General features: G+C 38.4%; 1 protein-coding gene across 1 annotated transcript in view; it reads left to right on the top strand.

The window, feature by feature from the left end:
• Window positions 1-22246, top strand: part of UNC5D (unc-5 netrin receptor D) — a 349386-nt gene that overhangs the window by 44580 nt on the left and 282560 nt on the right. The window contains exon 3 of the mRNA XM_027865284.1: window positions 9866-9969. Within this exon, the coding sequence (XP_027721085.1) occupies window positions 9866-9969 (104 nt within the window). The remainder of the gene's footprint in view (window positions 1-9865; window positions 9970-22246) is intronic.

The raw sequence follows: 22246 nt of genomic DNA, 5'->3' as shown, positions 1-22246 counted from the left end.
GAGTACAAAGGAAATTTCACCATTGTGCTGCGTTTATGAACCTCCATCTGCACAATGTCCTTCCACATGCAGGGTGCATCTCCTGGAAAAGACATTTTGCAGGTAATGCTTCATAGTGGAGTCATGTGGCTGACTTAGCATCTGGCTTCACAGTCAAGCCATAGATCAAAAGGACAAGTCCCAGTAAATATGTTGCCTAAGGCAAGGTTATCATTGTCCTCTCTGCCCTATCCAGCTGCTCCTTACAAGCTGGAGTTTAGTAAGGGAAAGGACAAGACGAGGGGGGAACAAATTGTTCCTAACACTAACATATCATGGAACAGATACTAGTCTACAAATTCCACCTGCATGCTTCTATACAACTTTTGTTCACTTGGGAAGTAACCATGCAGACTGATCTTTGCATTTCTAAATACATACACTTCTTTTACCACAGCAGAAGGTTGCAGAACCCAAGGGTTCTGTTCTGCCAATGTTCAAAAAATACTTTTGAGTTGAGTTGAAATGACTTGTACTGAGTTGAATTGAATTGAAATGAAGGACAGAGGCCAGGTCAGATGACAAACAATTGAGACAATGGGGAATGTCAGAGGCTGTTTGATTGGACTACTTCAGGAGGTAGTGAGTTCTTACCACTAGAGGTCTTCAAGAAATACAGAGAGGATGATCACTAGTCAGGAATTTTATAGAGAAGATCCATGGGCAAATAGGATTTAGGTTAATAATTTCTGAGATTCATTCGGACCCTGAAATTCTGTGACTAAGGATAGAACAACTATGGAGCTCCCAACTGTTCAGTCCATGCTGTTGTGAAGAAGGAGAAATTGGCATAATTCGATGCTAGAGCATTCTGCTCATCATAGTGTATGAATATATACATTGTGATGTCAGGTCCCATGTGTTATAATAAAGGCCTAAAGTCTTTATCAGTCATACTAAGGAATGAAATTTTCAAAACTTGCCCAAGATACCTAGGATAGTAAGGATGAAAATTATGCTACATAAGGGTCATTTGAAGAAACTAGATATATTTGGCCTGGAAAAGAAAAGTCAGAAACAATGATTAATGAATGGTAATTCATATACATACTTATATTAATATATTTACATGTATACATAGATATACATATGTGTATATATGTGCATGTGTATATATTTACATATATACATAGATATACATATGTGTATATATGTGTATGTGTATGTATATACACATATATGCCTTCCTTCTGTTAATTATTTCCTATTTATCATGTATATAGCTTGTTCATATATGTGTGTTTATTTGTGGTCTCTTCTATTAGATTGTAAACTCCTTGAGTTTATATCCTAATGAGACAACTAGTACTAAAAACCTAAGGTCATTTTTAGGTCATTCTTTTTTTATAAAATGCTTTGCAGGTTTCTTTTGCTCTGATTACCTGTAGAAGGCTTTTCACAGTATAGAGGAAAAAAGAAGGGGTTTCCCCCGCTAATGTTGTCTTAAAATCTCTGTCTTTGTTCATAACTGATTTTGGTGCATTGTCACCCCCCCCACAATCAAGTGAAAATGCCAGAAATGTGGTGACAAATTGATACTCATGACCAGCTTGCCTCGATCATAGCCTTGTTATCAATCCAGAAGCTTTTGTCACCGTGTTATACATGTATATGAATAAACAACATCTTATCAAAGGGCAGAGGTGTTAAAGGACAACCAGACAGACACAATTCACAGTAAATGACCATAAGCAATGCCATATGCTTCTGACTGTAGAAGCAGGAATGACTTTTCCTGCTTAGTCTCTTCACCTTCTCACGGGAAGGACAAAGAGTTGCTCAGTTACCAGGGTAGCATTCTTTACAACTCAGAGGCAAGGGGATACACAGAGTTCTCATTGATCATCTCTCTACAATGATCTCTACATGGTAACTACCTCACCTAATGCTCAAACAGTGGATATAATAGTGGCTCTGAATAGTAGCCCTCCAAGTCTTTATAGGGTAAAGCAGAGCAGCACAAGTGCTTGACTCTGGAAAGTCCTTGTGGTGTCAAGATAGAGGACGAACTATGAACTTTCTACTTCTTGACCCAACTTCTCTCCTTCTTCCCAGAATTTTCTGCAAACAGTTCTAGATACCCCACTTTCATGACATCAGTGATCAGTGGACTGGGAGAAAGTGTCTCCATCTCCAAGCACATGGCATTGGCACTTCTGACACAGGGTCACAGACACAACGTAAAAATGGTCCCTGTACTCAAGGAGCTTATATTCTATTGTCATAAAGGACAGAACTAAGACACATACATGGCAATTGCATAGGGAAATTTCAACTCAACATCACTTTCTAACACAAAGGGAAATTTCAACTCAATATTGGTTTCTATCACTTTCTAATAGCCAAAGCTTCCAAAGAATGGTCTGATTTTGCTTGAGGCAATGAGGTAGTCATCATTGGAACTATTCAAACAAAAGCAGGATTCACTGGTCATGTGGCTATTCTACACACACACACACACAGGTGTATGTGTTTGCATATAAATATGCATTGTATATACATATATACATGTATGCTGTATATGTATGTGTACTTATATACATGCATGTATATATGTATCTGACAGAAGTGTGGTTTAAATTTATCTTTGACAACCATTTTATCCCTTTATGGTATAGGAGTCAGGGACTAAGGAAGCCAGAATTTTTAGTGGTCTTTCTGACAAATGACACACTCATAAAGTCCTATACTTAGCACATTGTTCCATTGGTCTCACTGGCTTAGAAGGGGATCCAGGAGGTGGTGAGAAATAGAAAGCTAACAGTGTTGCTTTTAAAAAATGCATTTTATTTCTTCTTACTGCTGTGTTGGCTTTTCCTTTTTAAGCTCTTCTTTTTTTTTTTTCTTCCCTTTCCATCTTCAACCGTAGCCCTGAATCCTAATGAGACAACTAGTACTAAAAACCTAAGGTCATTTTTAGGTCATTCTTTTTTTTATAAAATGCTTTGCAGGTTTCTTTTGCTCTGATTACCCGTAGAGAGCTTTTCACAGTATAGAAGAAAAAAGAAGGGGTTTCCCCAGCTAATGTTGTCTTAAAATATCTTCATTCATAACTGATTTCGGTGCATTGTCACCCCCCCCACAATGACATGAAAATGCTGGAAATGTGGTGACAAATTGATACTCACTCACGACCAGCTTGCCTCGATCATAGCCTTGTTATCAATCCAGAAGCTTTTGTCACTGTGTTATAGGAAGGGAAGCCCAGAGGCCTTAAATAGCCCGGTTCTGCAGGAAGCTTCCTCTGGCCTCCACGTGTTTGTGGACATTATGAACCATGGTGAATTATTGACTGCCTGGTTGAAAATGCCAGGACAAGGAAGTATTGTGGATCAGTAGTCAGGACATTAGAGAAATAGTCATGCAAAAACTAAAGCCCGAGATGACAAAAAATCTTACTGTTCTGTTTCACTTTCCTTGTCTTTATTGGCTCACCCTAGGCAATGGCAAGGGGATAATGATGATGCTCACATGGCTCTTATTATATGTTAAAGTTTATGATTTAATTTACTCACAAGAACTCAATGAGGTGTGCTTTGTAAGTATCATCATTTCCATTTTACAGATGAGGAAACTGATCCTAAGATAAATGAAGTAACTTAATCAAGGCTACATAGCTATTAATTATTAAAGCCAGACCTTAACCTCTGGTATTTTGATCGTGAGACTTATGTTCTTCCCATTACTATATCATGCTGTAATAGCTAGCATGCTTACGATTTGCAAAGCCCTTTCTTTATATTTATGGTCATTCACTTGTTTTTACTTGTGTCTGATTCTTTGTGAGCGCATTTGGGATTTTTTTGGCAAATATACCGGAATAGTTTGTCATTTCTTTCTCCAGTGCATTTTACAGTTGAGGAAAGTTAGACAAACAGGGTTAAATGACTTGCGTAGGGTCACATAGGTATCTGAGGACAGATTTAACTCAGAAAGATGAGGCTACCTTTATTTCAGTTGATTCTCACAACCACCCTGTGAGGCAGGTGGTATTATTATCCCTATTTTACAGATGAGGAAACTGAGGCTGAGAAAGGATAAGTTACTTGTGCAAGGTCAGATAGCTAGTAAATATTCAATATAGGATTCTGAGGTCCTTCTTATACAAGTCAGTTCTCTATACCTTGTATCACCTAGGTGCCATGTTCCATACTACACATAATAGATACATACTTATCACTTTAAAGTTTGCAAACACATGTATTTATACTCATATATGTACATGCATGTATATAGATACATACTTATATGTGTGTGTTCTCTTATTCAGCCCTCCAAACCACTGTGCAAAGTAGGTAAAATCTGTATTTGTTAACCCAATTATAGATGAGGATCATAAACTTATAAAGATTGGCTGACTTTCCTATGGTCAGTCAAATAGCTAGTGAATGTCAGAGGTAGAAGTCCGCAGCTCATATCCTAACACTGATTCAACTGTGCCATGCTGTCTCACTTATTTCAGAAATGACATGAAGTACTCATTGAAATGGGACATGTCTGCTACTTCTTGCATGGATCATACTTTCATTTGTAATGAGTTTGTTATTCATGCGCCATGAGCCTAAAAGAACAAAACAAAACAAAAACTCAGTAAGAAAATGACCAGAACAATAATACTTCACCAAGGAGCAGAGTATTTGCTTTTGGAGGATGGGTGGTGGTGAGGGAAGAAGTAGACAACCAAATAGGGAAAGGGTTGGAATCAGACTGTAAAATTGCAGATTATCTGTTTTCCATTTTTTTTTTACTTTAGAGAATGAATTATGAAGAAGAGGACAAGAGTTTCCTAAATAAATTGTCATGCATTGTTATGATCTTTTTTGAGATCTGTTGTTTTGCTGAAATTTTGAGTACTTCATTCAGTATATAGAAACTAATATTTAAAAAAAATACTTTTTTGGAGAATTTATTACCTGGAAAATATTTCCATATACTTCTATACTTCAGAAGATATGTAATTTCACTGATGTGCATGATTCTTTCATTGATATAGATTGCAATTCTCCCCCAACTCCTGCAACCACCCTCCTTAGCACACAGCTTCAGAAGTTACTGAGGTGAAAAATTAGTCACCTGCTGGTTAACTATCTTGATCTGAGCTTCTCCACATAAAGCTGCACAGGTCCTTAGATTATATCCCACCGCTGGGTCTGTATTTAAAACCTTCCTAGGATACTAGGACTCCCTAAACTTGGGTTGTATAGATAGACTTTGGGAATCCAGCACTACCCCTGTACACCAGAGAGACATAAAAGTAGGACTTCATTAAGAACTGCAATATATACATGCAAACACACATACATACATACGTGTGTATATTTGTGTGTGTATTACATTAAATTAACAATTAGAAATGAAAACCAAAATGGAAAGAACTGTGAGAGTAATCTATAATAACCCTTCACCCAATAGTCCAATCAATGCCTCTTGAAAAATTCTTGACAGGGAGGTGAGTCGATCACCTAGTCTCTATTTAAATACTTCCATTTCCATGCAAGCATCCTTTTCCATTTTTAGTCAGCTTAAATCTCCCAAATGTCCTTCCTTATATAAGTAAAGCTCTACCTCCCCTATAATTTTGACACATTCATCATTTGACCCAAGGTCTTCTTTTCAAAGTCTTTTCAAAATCTCATGAAATGAGGGTAATCTAATTTCCATATTAAAGCACTTCAGATATTTGAAGATGAAGATATTTTAATAAAAATAATAGCCAACATTTGTATAGCACTTTAAGGTTTGCAAAGTGGTATACACACACATATATGCATGTGTGTGTGTGTACAATATCATTTGATTCTCACAACTTGGCAAGGTAGTTAAAAGAATTTCATTTAGCCATTGTACTGGAAAGATTATTTGGCAGGGATACATCATTGGTGGGGTGCAGCTTCCTTGCCTCTGTGTCAGGTTTTGTTTTTAGTTTTCTTTTCTTTCATTTTTTACTTAGGATACCAGAAAACTATGTCAGTGGTTTGAGCCTCGAGCCAGTAATGAGTCAAAGATTTTTTCAGCATCTTTTAAGGAACAGCTAGCTTGGTGTACATGGGCTGTGGCCTTAGGCTATTGCTGCAACCACATCATATAATCTAACTCCTTCATTTTAAAAATGAAGAAAAGAGCCAAGAGGTTGTGCCCAAGGTCACACACGTAGTAATAGAGCTGAGAACTGAACCTAGGCCATGTAATCCCAAATCCAGCACATTCTATGGCACCCTATTGTCTCAAAGTGGTTATTGTAGCTCTGCAATTCATTGTTGTTCAATCATTTAAGTTGTGTCCAAATCTTCATGACCCCATTTGGGGTTTTCTCAGCAAAGATACTGGAGGGATTTGCCATTTCCTTCTTCAGCTCATTTGACAGATGGGGAAACTGAGGCAAGGAAAAGGTTAAGTGACTTGCCCAGGGTCAAACAGCTAGTAAGTTTCTAAGGTCAGATTTGAACTCATGAAGTTATGAGTCTTCCCAACTCCAGACATGGCACTCTATCTACTGTGCCACCTAGCTTCTACTCAGCAATTCATTACAACTTGTAAATATGGACACCAATTTTGTTGAAATAATTTCTTCTGTATTTTGAAGACCTCTCCACATTACTTTAAGATGATCTGATTTATTTAGCTAATCTGCAAATCTCTTTTCATTGAGGGAAATGTAATTTTGTTGGTCTGTGAGGCAAAAATGAGATGGACAAGTTCAACTGATGATTTCAATGCCAATGTGCTTCAACAACTCATAGGAAATTGTGTCATCTCCCTGCAGTCTTAACAAATTACTCTAACTTTGACTATAAAAATGACTATAATTTTTCATTGGCTGATTTGGTTTGAATGAGTAAATTATTTTTATATCATTGCATTAACTCCCATAACATTGAATGAACTGATAACTCCCTGGTGTTGCTGAGCAACAAAGGACTATTATTCTGAATTAAATTTTTATTGATTTTTTTTTGTGCTACAATGACTTTTCTAACATAGTAGCATGAAAGGAAAATGAGAGCTAGACCAAACAGCCTTAGAAAGAGGACTCTGCTGCCCCATGTTCTGACCTGACATGGCATCAAAGTTTCTACTTATTAGCCACTACTGATTTCTCCAAGTATCGATTATGTGATTTATATTTTATCAAAGTCTCTTTCTTTACCATGTCCTCAGCTGTTGGAGATTCATTTTACTCCATCTTTTCCTCACTATGAAGAACTAGTTAAGGAAATCAGATGTGGGTAGAACAGGAGTGAGAAAGAGACAAAAAGAGAGGTGTTGACATTCTAAACAAAAAAAAGCAGCTCTTCTCAATCCCTTACGGAGGTGCGTACTAAGAGGTTGTTGTTCCACTTTCCAATTATCTTGAATGTTATTTGAAAGAGTTAGTATAAGGAATGGAAGACAAGCCTTAGAGTCTGGAGGCCAAGGACAAGTCATTTATCTTCCTGAATGCCCTCAGGCATCTTTCTAAGATTGTAAGTTTCAAAAGAGTGGCTCTTCCAATTTACAATTCTAAGTTTCCTACACTATTAGAATCATAAGTCTGGTACATCTTCCCTCCCCCTCCAAAAAAAAGAAATGTTGTCTTTTAATGTTTTACAAAATTGGGTGTTATATAAATGAGGTTAATGAGAATGCGTTCATGATAATCTTTACTATGTCCAGAAACACAATAGGTAGTTGTAGGACCCGCTGAAGTTTTTGATAGGCCCTTTTTATTTAATTTTGTATAAGACACGGTAAGTTTGGAAGTTGGCATATGATAATTCAGATGAAATCTTATTTTTTTTCTTCCATGGCTTCCTATTCAGTTTGGTGTGGAATGGAGAGTCCAAATAAGACATCAAGTTTTGAAATAATCTAGCATTATGACTGGGCTCCATTTCCTTACTCCAAGCTGAAAGTATGTGCATGGTGATTCTAACCATTGGTTTCCTGTGTTGGACTGAAAGTACTTTAGTATTATCCAGAGTGACCATGTTAATAGTGTTGAATGAGATTTCCCCTGGGAAATGGAACAGTCAGTTCAAATAAATAACTTTCCATTAGCAGACTCTCTTAACACCTCATGGGTAAGAGTAACTATCACTTTCCAGTAGATCCTTGTTTGTCTCTTCCTGATGAATAACCCATTAGTGTAATCTAGAGCATGGCTTTTTGACTTGAGTAAGATACCCCCAGGGGAGTAGCAGATGAGAATTTCCACATCTAATGTTTGCAGAAAAAGCTGAGTATTTCATACAAGTGCTCACTCACAGTCCCTATTATTACATCAGTCTCTGTGTGGCCTTCCACTGCACTGCAAGCCAGTAACTGAATCATAAGTTTAAAGGACTGTGGCAATTTATGGATCCCTGAATAGCAGAAAGCTATTCTTTAGAATTCAAAGGAAAGGGGAGAAAATGAGAAGATGGATCTCACTACCTGTGTGCTAGTAATATCAGTCTTTTGGTGATCTTTTACATCATATGAACTAATGAATAACTTCATAAATATTGCTCTAAAAAAGGACGTTGCTTACCTGTGGGAGAAAGAAACATGTAGAAGAAGAAAAAATCTGAAGCAGGAGAATGCATAGATTGCTGTACTTAAAAAAAAAAAAACCTCTGAATTTTTGATTGGTTAAAAATAAAGTTTAATATATCTATAAAATTTATTTTTAAAAAAAGTAACATGTAAGGTCTCTGCTGCTTTCCAGGGATTTTCTGTCATGTTATTAAACAATGAAGAATCTTACATTAATAAATCCACAGTTTATAATTTGAAATACTCAATTCAAACAAAAAAATGCATCATCAGAGAGAGTAGGGAGACAAAAAATAACATATTTTACTTGGGAAAGCATTGTAAATAACCTTCCTGGACTTCAGTATTCCATATAGTTCAGTTGACAGCTAGAATTGTAAATGTGCTATGAAATTAGCAAAATGTTCTTCTGGTCTCTCAATAGCAGAAAAGGCCAAAACCCCTTTAAAAAATAATATAGTACATGATGACACGGTAGCCACGCCAACAAGACTCCTGAAAAGAGAGAGAGAGAGAGAGAAAGTGTGTGTGTGTGTGTGTGTGTACTCTTTGCCAAAACAGGAAGACTCTGCTGGTTAGCAATCAGAGATTGGAAATCAGGAATCTCAGATTTTGTTCCCAGTGCTGGCAATGATGCTCTCTGAGACCAGTGGCAAGCCAATTAACCTCACCATGCTCCAGTCCTCCATGCGTCAAAGGCTAATGGCGCGACTTGTTTGTAAAGTGCCTTGAGCCCCAAGTGACGGGCACCACACCAGTGCAGAGCATTTCTTTTGGACTGGAGGGCATTGTATTTTTTAATTGTATGTTTGGTTGGATAGGTTATAGATTTTTGTTGTTGTTTTTGTCGTTGAATGCCTCCCCTTCTCCCTGGTTACAAATAAAAAGGCTAATAGGTAATCTCATTCTATTACCATTTTCTAAAGCCCCTGGAGGCCTGAGAGAACAGCACAAATTGCAGAATAATAATGTATTCTTTAGTTAATAATGATAAAATATATTATATTTTTTCTGAAAACTTGTTGTAGCTACGTATTTGCCATGGATTCATTAGGACAGGTTTTATGTTATATGCTATGTAGATAATACTAGTATGAACTTATAGACCAATGAAATCTTAGTTTTTCTTTGCCAGTCGCTTTTTTTTTTTAACTCTCATAAAAGTTGAAAGAGCTGGAAAGAGGGAGGCAGGGATTAAAAACTAACTCATAATATTTAAAGCAATTCTGTATTTTGCTTTATTATATTTTGAGCAAATGTATACAAGGTTGACTTCCTGAGATATCTGACCAGTTTGCTGGACTCTTTGCAGATTTACGGAAAAATTTTGAGCAAGATCCCCAGGGAAGGGAGGTGCCTATTGAAGGGATGATTGTCCTACATTGTCGCCCACCGGAGGGTGTCCCTGCTGCAGAGGTAAGATGAATCTTGAATTTGACTCAAGTGTCTTCAGATCTACCTGAGTCCAGTGGGTGAGATCAGTTGACTTTACAGGTGTATGTGCCATGGGGAACTAAATATTCTAGATGCTGAATAAATACTCAGATATGAAAAATAAGAAAAATTAGAAAAAGAATGTTTGCCTTTAATGTGTCATATCTATTGCCTTGCCACAAAACCCTACACTTGAAGAGTCTTGAGTATTGATTCTATAACTTTGCTTTCAGGATCTAACTAGCTAAGTAACTTCAAAAGAAGGGGGCATTACTGTTTGTTTTTTTTCAGTTCATACAAACTATCGGTTTGTGATCATTATCTAAAAAGTATCAAGGATAGGAAAAATCATGTGAGAGGATTAGCTTAGTTGTTTCCTTGAAGGAAATGGAGAAGCCATTTCTGATTTCCGTGGTAGTATTATGTTACCATCTATCTAACCTGCTTCCTTTGCTACGGAGCAGAGATTTTGAAATACAGTGTTATTAAAGGCAATGACATTTCTTAAATGTTCTTGTATGAGGCAGCTAGATGGCTCAATGGATAATGTGCTAGACCTGGAATCCAGAAGTTCTGAGTTCAAATTTGACCTCAGACACTTACGAGCTGTGTGACCCCGGCCACGTCATTTAACTTCATCTAGCCTCAGTTTCCCTATCTTTTATATGTATCTTAAATAGCATATATATGCCAAGATTGTCATGAAGATCAAATGAGATATTTTTAAAGGATTTAGCAAAACTTAAAGCACTATACAAATACTCATTGTTGTTGTCGTTGCTATGATGATGATGATGATGATGATGATGATGATGATGATGCTCTCTAGATCCTCCATTATACTGTAGGGATATAATCAGTGCAAATAATATAGTACTTACTATGACCTTGGCCAAGTCATTCAACTGCCTGATTGTCATTTTTCTTATCTGAAACATGGTAATATTAATACTTTCACTACCTCCTTCAGTGGGTAGTCATTTAAGCCAGATGAAAGAATTACAGCAAGTTCTCAGTGGTTTAGCATAAATGGCTGAATATGTGTAAGTTAACATACAGTTGGGCAATTATTACCATAGTGATGCTTTAGATCTTTAAATCAACAGTTCAGGGGTTGCTGTGGTATAGGGAATGCTATGATTATTCAAAGAGTAAGAGATTGTTATAGTTACCTAGCAGAGTTGCAATTAGTTTTCGTATGGTAGGTCCTAGTGTAGCGTTATCCAGATGAATTATATTCTTTTAATATTGTAAGCCAGGAGTTGTCTACAAGACAGTTATTTAATTCTAAATAAACAGAGAGAAAAGATTAGTAGCAAACAGAAGTTGTTCATTGCTCTCATCTCTGCTTGTATTGCTGTGGTATCTTGCAAACGAAAGGGCAAAGGAAGAAAATGAGGAAGTTGTAAAAGAAGAAAACATATATATATGCATATTTAAACTGTGAGCCTGCTGGGGCAGACATCATCTAAAGCCCAGGGAACTCAGAGAAATGAAGCAAATGGGAAATAAACAAAATTGAACATTATATGTATGTGATATGAAATTTAAAACCAATGAAGGAACAGGCTTATTTCATATTTTTTTTAAAGAAATACAGTTGCAAATAACTAATCTTTGCTCTTGATCGAGTATAAATATAGTATTCCTTCCTAGGTTAGTTGAAAAACAGTTGTGTGTTGGATATAGAAGTAAATAGGCACCTTTCTTTTATGATGGATATAGCAGAAGCACCCAGTATAGTAGAGAGAGCACTAGATGTGCAGTTTCTGGAACATGGGGTAGCTAGGTAGCACAGTAAATACAGCAGAAGGTTTACAGTTAAGAAGACCCAAGTTCTCATTTGGTCTCTGATACTTACTAGCTTTGTAACTCTGGACAAGTCACTTAACCTATGCCTGTCTCAGTTTCCTCAACTGTTAAAATAAGGATAATAGCAGCATCTGCCTCACAGGATTGTTTTGAGGATCTAGCAAGATGATATTTGTAAAGCACTTAGCACAGGACCTTACATACAGTGAACATACAATGAATGTTTGTACCCTTCCCTTCAAAGGTACCCCAATTCTGCTTCTGGCAAGTCAATTCAACATTTTGGGTTTCAATTACCTAATCTGCAAAGTAAAGGGGTTGATCAATAGGCAGCATTTATTAAGGGAGGAAAATCTGTGGCCTCGAGGCCACGTGTGCCCCCTAGGTCCTCAGGTGTGGCCCTTTGACTGAATCCAAACTTTTTGTGAAGTCAAAGGGTCCTAGAGGGCCATATGTGTCCATAAGTCCATGGTTCTGCACCCCTGATAGTGCTTTAAGGTTTAAGGTGCTAAGCACATATTATCTCATTTGGTCCTCACAACAATTCTTAGATGTAGATACTTTCAAGTCTCTCATTTTACAGATGAGAAAGCAGATTGACCAAGCTTAAGTTTCTTGGCCAGCATCACAAAACCAGTAAGTGCCTGGGTCAGGGTTTGAACTCAGGACTTACTGACTTGAAATCTAATATTCTAATGACTAAACCACCTACCTGCTATACCTGCTGACTGGTGTCTCTTGCTGCTCCAAATCTCATGATGCTATGTGATTCTGAGATACTGTACTGTACATTTGCTGTCATATTATTCCCTACTATTCATCTCCATAATCTACAATCTTAAATAGATCCATAATGTTATCAACTTGAGTACTTCTTCCAATAATTCTCTTCAATTCAACAAACCTTAATAAAATTCCTATTATGTGCAAGGCATTGAGATTACAAAGGCTCAGACTAAGCAGTTCCTGCCCAAAGGAGCTTACATTCTGCTGGGGCAGGGGGGTGGGAGATATATACAAAAACCATCATGGGAAATCAGAGAAGGCTTCATGCTAAAAGCTTTACCTGATCTCTTGAGGGAAACTATCAATTCCAGGAAAAATAGATGATGAAAGATGACATTCTAAGCATAGAAAAGAAAGACATTGAAGCGGGGAAGGGAAAACTGAATTTGGGCAATAGCATGTAGACCAATTTCCCTGCCCTATAAAGTTATTAAAGGTAAGTAATATGAAATTAGGCTTAAAAGATAGATGGGAGTGAGATTGTAGAGGGCCTTAAATGCCAAGATAAGGAGTTTGTCTTTTATCCTCACTGCATTGGAGAGTCATTGAAGGATTTTGAGCAAAGGTGTGACATGGTTAGTCATGTTAAATAAATCTTAAATATACAATTCAGATGAGGAGTATGATGAGTCCAAAACTAAATATTAGAAAGAGAATAAGTGGATCAATAGGAAAATAATTTTAACTTACTATATGACAGGCTTTGTTCTAGGAGCTGGGTATACAAAAACACAAATGAAGCAGGACCGACCCTCAGACGCCATACAATTTACTGAGGGAATATAACATAAACCCAGATAAATTCACATGAAACATTTTCACAATAAATGAGGAGTAACTACTTGAGGGGGCATTATCTAAAGATGTAGTTAGATAGAAGGATATAAGTATAAAGATATATGGGTGTATATGTGTGTGTACACTTTGTATGGAGGGAAATGGCACCTCAACTGAGTATTGAAAGGTGCTGGGGATTATAAAAAAAGTTGAGGTAGAATTCTAGATATGAGCAAAAGAACTAGAGAATGAAGATGAAATGACTAAGAATGGCCAGTTTGTTTGGAATACATAATGTATGAAGGAAAGTCATGAAAAATCATCTCAAAACAACCAGTAGGACGCATATTATTCAATGTAACCCCTATCCCAAAAACCATTAGTATGAGAATTTCTCCTTATTGGTTATATTAGGGGCAGGGAAGAATTGGTGAGACAATATAGAGTTCTAACCTTCAACAGTCCCTGCTTCAGGACTTTCATTGGTCAGTCTCACTTTGGGACTCTTTGGGGCTAGGGCTTAGGGATTACACCAGAGTGCTCTGTACTTCATTATTTTAGTAGTCTGTACTTTTAATTTATTTATTTTTAGTTTTCAACATTCACTTCCACAAGATTTTGAGTTCCAAATTTTCTCCTCATCTATCCCCTCTCCCCACTCCAAGATGGCGTGCATTCTAAATACCCCTTCCCTTAATCTGCCCTTCCTTCTATCACCCCCCCTCCTCTTATCCCCTTCCTTCCTATTTCCCTCTATGTTAAGATAGATTTCCATACCCAATTGAGTGTGTTTGGTATTCCTTCCTTAAGCCAAATACAATGAGAATAAGATTCACTCATTCCCTCTCACCTTCCCCCACTTCCCCTCCACTGTAAAAGCTTTTTCTTGTCTGTTTTACGTGAGATAACTACCCCATTCTACCTCTCCCTTTTTCTTTCTCCCAGTACAATACTGTCTCACCCCTTATTTTATTTTTCGGTATCTATTTTCCAGGTCAGTTTTTTTTTCCTCCAATGAGATATTTCACATTGTCTTCTATTTTTTTCATTCTTTTGGTTTTGCTTAATAGTTTCTTGGTTTCTCATGAAGTCATTAGCTTCCATTTGCTCCATTCTAATTGTTAAGGAAGAATTTTCTTCAGTGAGCTTTTGGACTTCCTTTCCCATTTGGCCAATTTTGCTTTTTAAGGCATTCTTCTCCTCATTGGCTTTTTGGATCTCTTTTGTCATTTAGGTTAGGATATTTTTAAGGTGTTACTTTCTTCAGTACTTTTTTGGGTCTCCTTTAGCAGGCTGTTGACTTGTTTTGCATGATTTTCTTGCATCACTCTCATTTCTCTTCCCAGTTTTTCCTCTACTTCTCTTATTTGCTTCTCAAAATCTTTTTTGAGCTCTTCCATGGCCTAGGACTGATTCATATTTTTCTTGGAGGCTTTGGATATAGGAGCTTTGACTTTGTTGTCTTCTTCTGGTTGTATGTTTTGATCTTCTTTGTCATCAAAGAATCTATGATCTGACTTTTTTGAGCTGTTTGTTCATGATCCCAGTCAATTCCTTAAGTTTTAAACTCTTTGTTAAGATAGGGTCTGCTTCCAATGTGGAGAATGTATTGTCCCAAGCTTCAGGGGCTTTGTGCAGCTATTTTCAGAGATACTTCTAGGGACCTGTAATTTTTCAGTTCTTCCAAGGTGATATGATCAAGGTTGAGGTGTTTACTCCTTTCCTGGCCTATGCTATGGTCTATGAGTGACCACAAGCACTCTTTTCTGCCTTGGAACTGTGAGGAGGATTTCCTCTCCACTGACACTACAAACTCTAACACACCAGCGCTACTCCTCACCCCAGGATCACCACCCAGAACTGTGACCTAGATCCAAGCAAAGGCAAAGCAAGAGAATCCTGCCTCAGCACCAGCAAAGAGATTCCAGCAATTCTCCTCTGATCAGCCACTGGATTACCACTTTGTCTATGGTACAAGAGCACTGGAATCAGCTGCTGCCCCAGGGCCGTGCCAGGACTGGGGCCAGACCAAGGTCCTCTCTCATTGTGGTCAGACAGACTTTTCCTACTGACCTTCTAACTTTTCTTTGGCGTTTGGAGTTGAGAAGTCTGGAAACCACCACAGGTCCCCTTGATTCAGTCCTTTGAGGACTGCTCCAGGTTTGCTGAGGCCTGGTTTTTGCCTATGTGGCCCATGCTGAACTGTGCTCCTCTCCCGGCCTGGTGCAATAGACCTTTCCAATCAACCATCCAGGTTGTATCGAACTAGAAATTTGTTTCACTCTTTCTTTTTGTTGGTTCTGCTGCTCTAGTATTTGTTTAGAGCCATTTTTTACAAGTATTTGGAGGGGTTTGGGGGAGAAGTCATTGTTTTTACTCTGCCATCTTGGCTTCACCCCCCGCAGTAGTCTGTACTTTTGCACTTCGTAATCTAGCCAAGGGGTAGCTAGGTGGCACATTGGATAGAGAACTGGCCCTGGAATCAGTAGGACCTGAGTTCAAATAAGGCCTCAGAAATTTACTAGCTGGGTGACCCTGGACAAGTCACTTAATCCTGTTTGCCTCAGTTTCCTCATCTGTAAAGTGATCTAGAGTATTTTTGCCAAGAAAACCCCAAATGGGGTCATGGAGAGTCAGACACTACTGAAATGACTCAACAACAACAAAAAACAAATCTAGTCAAATTGACTTTCTTTCTGTTCCTCACACATGATACTCTATTTCCTGTCTCCATGCCTTTGCAATGGTTGTCCCAGAATGTCCTGCAATGTATTCTCTCCTTACCTTCTCCTCATAGAGTCTCTCTAAGACTACCTTCAGGGCAGCTAGGTGGCACTGTGGATAGAACACCAGCTCTAAAGTCAGGAGAACCTGAGTTCAAATCCAGCCTCAGACCAAACACTTGACACTTACTAGCTGTGTGACCCTGGGCAAGTCACTTAACCTCAACTGCCTAAAAAAAACAAAAACAAAAACAAAAACAAACAAAGACTACCTTCTACATGAAGCCTCTCCTGATCCATCCATCCCAAATGCTAGTTTCATCCCTCCTAAATTATGTTATATTTTACTACTTTGTATATTTTTGTGTTTATTCACTTTATATATATATGCTGAATGTATGTTTATATATACTTGTCTCTACTCTTGGAATATAAGTTCAGCAGGAGTAAGAAGTGTTTCATTCTTTATACTGATATCCTTAGCTCCTTGAGCAGGATCTGGAACATAATGCTTAACCAATGCTTATTGATTGATTGACATCCTAGAGGCAAGTAGAAGCCACTCACTGAAGTTTCTTCTGGTATGTGCATATGTGTGTGTGTGAGAGAGAGTTAGATAGATAGAGAGAGAGAGAGAGAGACAGACAGACACACAGACAGACAGATAGAGACAGAGAGAGGGAGGCAGAAAGAGGAATGGTCACCCTAATGCTTTTAGTCTGGCAGCTGTGGGGCAGGTGAATCAGGGTGAGAAGAGACTGGAAGCAAGTAGTACATCAGTCAAAAGACTATTACAATATTCTGGGCCAGAGCCAATGAAGGGCGAATTAGCATCACATAATTGTGTGAGTTAAAAGAAGGGGACAGATGGAAGAGGTGTTGTAGAGGATAGAGCTGTAAGACATTATGAGTTGAAAGAGGAAGAGAGAAGAGGGAAGTAGATATGCTTTATTATCTCTTAGCAATGGTATTGATTAATCAATGTGATAATGGGGTGGTCATAGGTGCTCCTCTCAGGTGGCTTACATTCCCATGGGGGAAGGATAAACAATCAAACAGCACATGAGAGAGTAAGTGAAATAAGTTCAGAAGAGCCAAAGTAATGTGAGAAATTTCAGGAGGGAGGAACCATTTTTACCTGGAGTAGAAGTAAGGAGTCATTGAGATGGAATCTGAGATGAGCTTTGATAGAAGGAAAAGATGAGAGGAATTCTGTCTAGGTATAAGGGATGGCATGAACAAAGGTTCATAGAAGAAATGGAAGAGGGCAGAAACATTGCAAAAAAAAAAAAATAAGGGACAGAGAAATGCCCAGTTTGGATCATAGAATACAAGAAGGAGTAGCATGAGGTGAGGTAGGTTGGACAGGCAATTTGGCAGCACACTATGGAGGGCTTTGAATGCCAAGTTCAAGAGTCACCACTCTAAACCTCCCACTGTCCCTGATAGTTGGTTCCTCAATAGTACAATAGTGTTGCATTAAGAGCCAGGCATTCTCTCTCCATAGAAATAGAGTTTTCAACCATTACTTCCAACTAGCAAAGTCCATTGTGTTGGAAGGCCAGCCAAAATGATTTCTATTGCACACAATTAATAAACACATCTATAGGGAGAATCTATTGAGAGGATAGGCAGCCAAATCTCCAAGCCAATACTTAAGCAACAATTAAAAGAAGAGTTCCAACTCTGCTAAGCCAGAGCCAAGAGAGACTCAGTTATATTTAAATCAAAAATTCACCACAGCAGGGGATTATCAGATGTTCAGCTCGGAATGTTGGATGTTTTCTCTGGAAGCTTAGCTGATACAACCAAGTGGATTTGGGTTGGAAAGGAATGTTATCTATGCAGCTGCTAGTCTAGGACAGCGTGTATTAATCCTCTACAGCGATGGCACTGCTGAGACATACACCTTCCAAACTCCATGACCTTCCACTAGAGCAGATCTGCTAATGTCCTTTACCCAGGGGAGATGTTCAGATGTTTCAGGGCATCACAGGACGAGAAGACTGGCTGAGCTTACCTAGAAATGCCTCCATCAAAGTTGTGTGTGTGTGTGTGTGTGCGTGTGTGTGTGTGTGTGTGTGTGTGTGTGTGTGTACTTATGGGGAAAGGGAAAGGCAGGGGGAGAAGAAGAAAAGAAAACTGAAGAAGTAAAGCAAAATTGAACCATCCCACCTGGATGTATTTGTGGGCTACCTTGGGCAGGTGCCTGCTCTGTGTGTCTCTTCACTACCCTGTGAGGCCAAGATGGGTACATTCCGGTAGATGAGTGGGTGATGCGTGGATCCCCCACAGTTTTACTGCACATTCATACTGCCCACAGTTAAGTAAAAGCAATAAGCATGATTCAAAGTGGTGTTTCTAAGAAAGTAGATAGGATTTAAGGCCATTAGAATCTTGGGATCGCATCAGGGTTTTGAAAGAATAGGTTTGTTCATCTCTGTTTGGAGGGAGGGGAGAGTCCCAACTGACAAAGGCAGCCCACATTTGCTGCTAAATGAATCAGGATAGTATGGTGTGTTTCAAAGCAACATTAAAACGAGTGCTGTCTCAGCAGGATTGGGAACGCTTGATTCATGCTGGTGTAACATTACTGCTGAATTACAGTACTGCAGTTCCTTATTTGTAGGCCTCCCAGACTGTTTTTACTTCTGTGTAATTCAGGATATAAAAGACTGTTTATTGCTGCTAAACTGTGTATGGAGACATAGGAAAGAAAAATAGCTTCTTTGCCTTCATTAAGTTTATCCAGAAATTGCCCTTTTCTACTACATTTAATAAAAATATAGTGCACAGAATAAGGGAGGTTATCATCCCATTGTCCTTTGCCCTGATCAGAGCACATCTGGGGTATTGTTTTCTATTCCAGACACTGCATTTTAGGAAGGCCATTAATAAACTGGAGTGTATCTAGAGGAAAGCTACCAGAATGATGAAGATAATTGGACCATACTACCTGAATCTCAGTTGGAGGGATTGGTACTGTTGTAACCTAAAGGAAACACTACTTATAGTAGGGACCTAAATGCAGCTTTGAAATATTTAACAAGCTACAGAGTGTGGGGCAGCTAGGTGATGCAGTGAAGAGAGCACTGGGCCTGGAGTCAGGAGGACCTGAGTTCAAATCCGGCCTCAAACCAGACACTTGACACTTATTAGCTGTGTGACCCTAGGCAAGTCATTTAACCCCAATCGCCTCACCAAACAAACAAACAAAAGAAAACAAACAAAAAACAACAACAACAACAACAACAAGCTACAAAGTGAATGTGGGATTAAGCTTGTTTTGTTTTGCCCCAAGGGCAATGTCAAGAGAAGTGGGTAGAAATTGTAGAAAGTCAGAATATGGGTTGATATAAGAGAAAACTCCCTAACAGTAGAGTTATCTGAAAGTAAAAGAACTGCCTTTGGTGTCAATGAATGCTGTCTAACTGGGGGGTCCTCAACCCCAGAAAAGTTCCCCTAAGGCTATAATCACATCAACTGGCCTTTCATTGTAGCTATGCTTGATGTCCCAATTCTGTTACCCTTAACTATCCTAGCCTTCCATTGTCTTACCTCCCTACTGTGGTCCAGGTCTCTGACATTCTAATACCTCACAGACCCCTCAGACTACTTGGCCACTCCTAGATCCCTCCCATAGTTTTTCTGTAGGTCCATCTTGTCTCTATAAGGTGCTCAGATTCTTAAAATCTAGTCACTGCTCAGATTCTTATGATCTAGCCAATAGCTTACTAATGTTCAAACTCCTTAAGAGTCTACCCAATATGATGGATGTTCTAATAAATCTTGTCTTTGACTGAGAAAGAAAGAAAGAAAGAAAGGAAGGAAGGAAGGAAGGAAGGAAGGAAGGAAGGAAGGAAGGAAGGAAGGAAGGAAGAAAGAAAGAAAGAAAGAAAGAAAGAAAGAAAGAAAGAAAGAAAGAGAAAGAAAGAGAGAGAAAGAAAGAAAAGGAAGGAAGGAAGAAAAGAAGGAAGGAAGGAAGAAAGAAAGAAAGAGAGAGAGAAAGAAAGAAAGAAAGAACGAAAGAAAGAAAGAAAGAAAGAAAGAATGAATGAATGAACTTGGGAGTCGTTAGCCAGACACTAGATGGTCACTTCTGGAGATACTGCAGAGGGAGTTCCGGCTGAGGTAAAAGTTGGACTAGACATCTTTTGAGGTGCTTTCTAATCTGTGGTTCTAAAGTTTTTACTGGAAATTCTCTCAATTCCAACTTTTAATATGACCCTACTGGAGGGGAAGGGGGAACAGCTGGAAATGAATATGTAAACCTGCTTTATTGCTTTGGAAAGATATCACATTGTCACAGGATTTTAAGATCAAAGTCAAATACACCCTAATAGGTAAAATGGTCCTGGTATTATCATAGCTGGACCAACTTTCAGCCTTTCTCCATGAACGATATGGAACCACCACGTACGGCCTTCAAAACTGATGTCAAGTATGTCCTATATACTTGTCTATCAATAGGTTGGATATCAACCTTTATCTATGGTTATTTTAAGTCCTGCTAAGAGGAATAAGACAATTCATTTCATATTCTATTTCTGCTGAATCAGGGAATCAAAAGAATTAAGAAAAATACTAGGATTCAAATCAGATCAAGCAGAGGAAAGCAAGACAGGGGATAAGCATCTGTGCCTACGGATATGACTATGCATTCATTCAGACAGGATTTGTTCTGTGCCTACCATATGACCCACACTGTTTCAGGCCTGCAAAAGATGACCATAGTAAGAGGAGTCAAAACTCTCCCATGAAAGGATTATTTAAAAGAAGAACTACAGATAGGGTAGCCCTAACTTCCAGGTACTTAGAATCAGGTGTGTGTGTGTGTGTGTGTGTGTGTGTGTGTGTGTGTGTGTGTGTACGTGTGTGTGTTGTCGTGTGCATGTGCATACACACACATACACACACACATACGCACGCACATACACACAGAGTGGACTACCAAAACAATAACATGAAATATCAGAATGAATGATCTCAAAGCATTTTGGCCAAAGGAAACCAGTACTAACAGTTCTTTATATTGAGATCTGGGAATGTAGATTTTCTGTTCAAAAACCTGTCAATTTCCCCCTGCCCCCACCAAGTCCTTCTACCTTTACCACCTTCCTTGGACCTCAAATATTACTTTGCACCTCTCGTAGGCACTTTGGTATTATTTTTATGGCAGTTATTTCTGTGGATGTCATGTACACCTACTAGAATATAAGCTTCACTACTCAGTCAACAAACAAGAATTTGTTAAATGTCTGCTTTGTACTAGACACTGTACTAAGCACTGAGTGTACCAAGACAAAAGCAAACAGACCTGCCCTCAGGAAGCATATGCTTTATTGAGGGGGGCTTTATTTATTTATATAAGTATAAACAAACTATACAGAAGGCAATTTTGATGAGGATGTACTGATAGCTAAGGGAATATGGAAAAGTTTAATGCAGAAGGGAACATTTGAGCTGGGTCACCAAAAAAAAAAAAGTCACTTTCCCCAGCACTTATCATAGTATTCTGCATTGCATCAAATCAAATGAAATCCTAGAATAGAAAATCATTGTGCCTTTGAATTGTCATTGAAGACTTCCATTTAATTTAATTCAAAAATAATGTATTACATATCTACTTCCTAGGTGCAAGGCAATGTGCTAGATACTGAGGGAAAATATAAAAATGTCACAGTTTCTATCTTCAAGTAACTTACAGTCTAACATGGGTAGTGATGGAAGAGTAATTTGAACACTAATAACTGTGATATGAAGTAGAGTAAAATAAGTACAAAGGAAAGATCCAGTCTTTCAGTCCATCCATAAGCATTTATTAAGCACCTACTGTGAGCAGGCACTGTGCTAAGTGCTAGGGATACAAAAAGAGGTTAAAAAAAAACAGGATTTGCCTCCAGGAAGCTCACAATCTAACAGAGGAGACAACAAACCAACTAATATGTACAAGCAAGATGTATACAGGATAAATAGGAAATAATTGACAAAGGGGTGGGGAAGGCTTCCTGTAAAACAAAGGATTTTAGTTGTTATTTGAAGGAAACCAGGCCAACCAGGAGAGGGAGATGAGGAGGGAAATCATTCCAAGGATGGTGGACAGCCCAAGAAAATGCCCAGACTTGGAGTGGCTCATTCATGAAACAGTAAGAAGTCCAATG

Source organism: Vombatus ursinus, unplaced genomic scaffold (genome assembly GCF_900497805.2).
Source record: "Vombatus ursinus unplaced genomic scaffold, bare-nosed wombat genome assembly UNPS02014778.1, whole genome shotgun sequence".
NCBI classification, from domain to species: Eukaryota; Metazoa; Chordata; class Mammalia; order Diprotodontia; family Vombatidae; genus Vombatus; species Vombatus ursinus.
The sequence above is the reverse complement of the archived record's forward strand: the minus strand, read 5'-3'. Positions and strand labels throughout refer to the sequence as shown.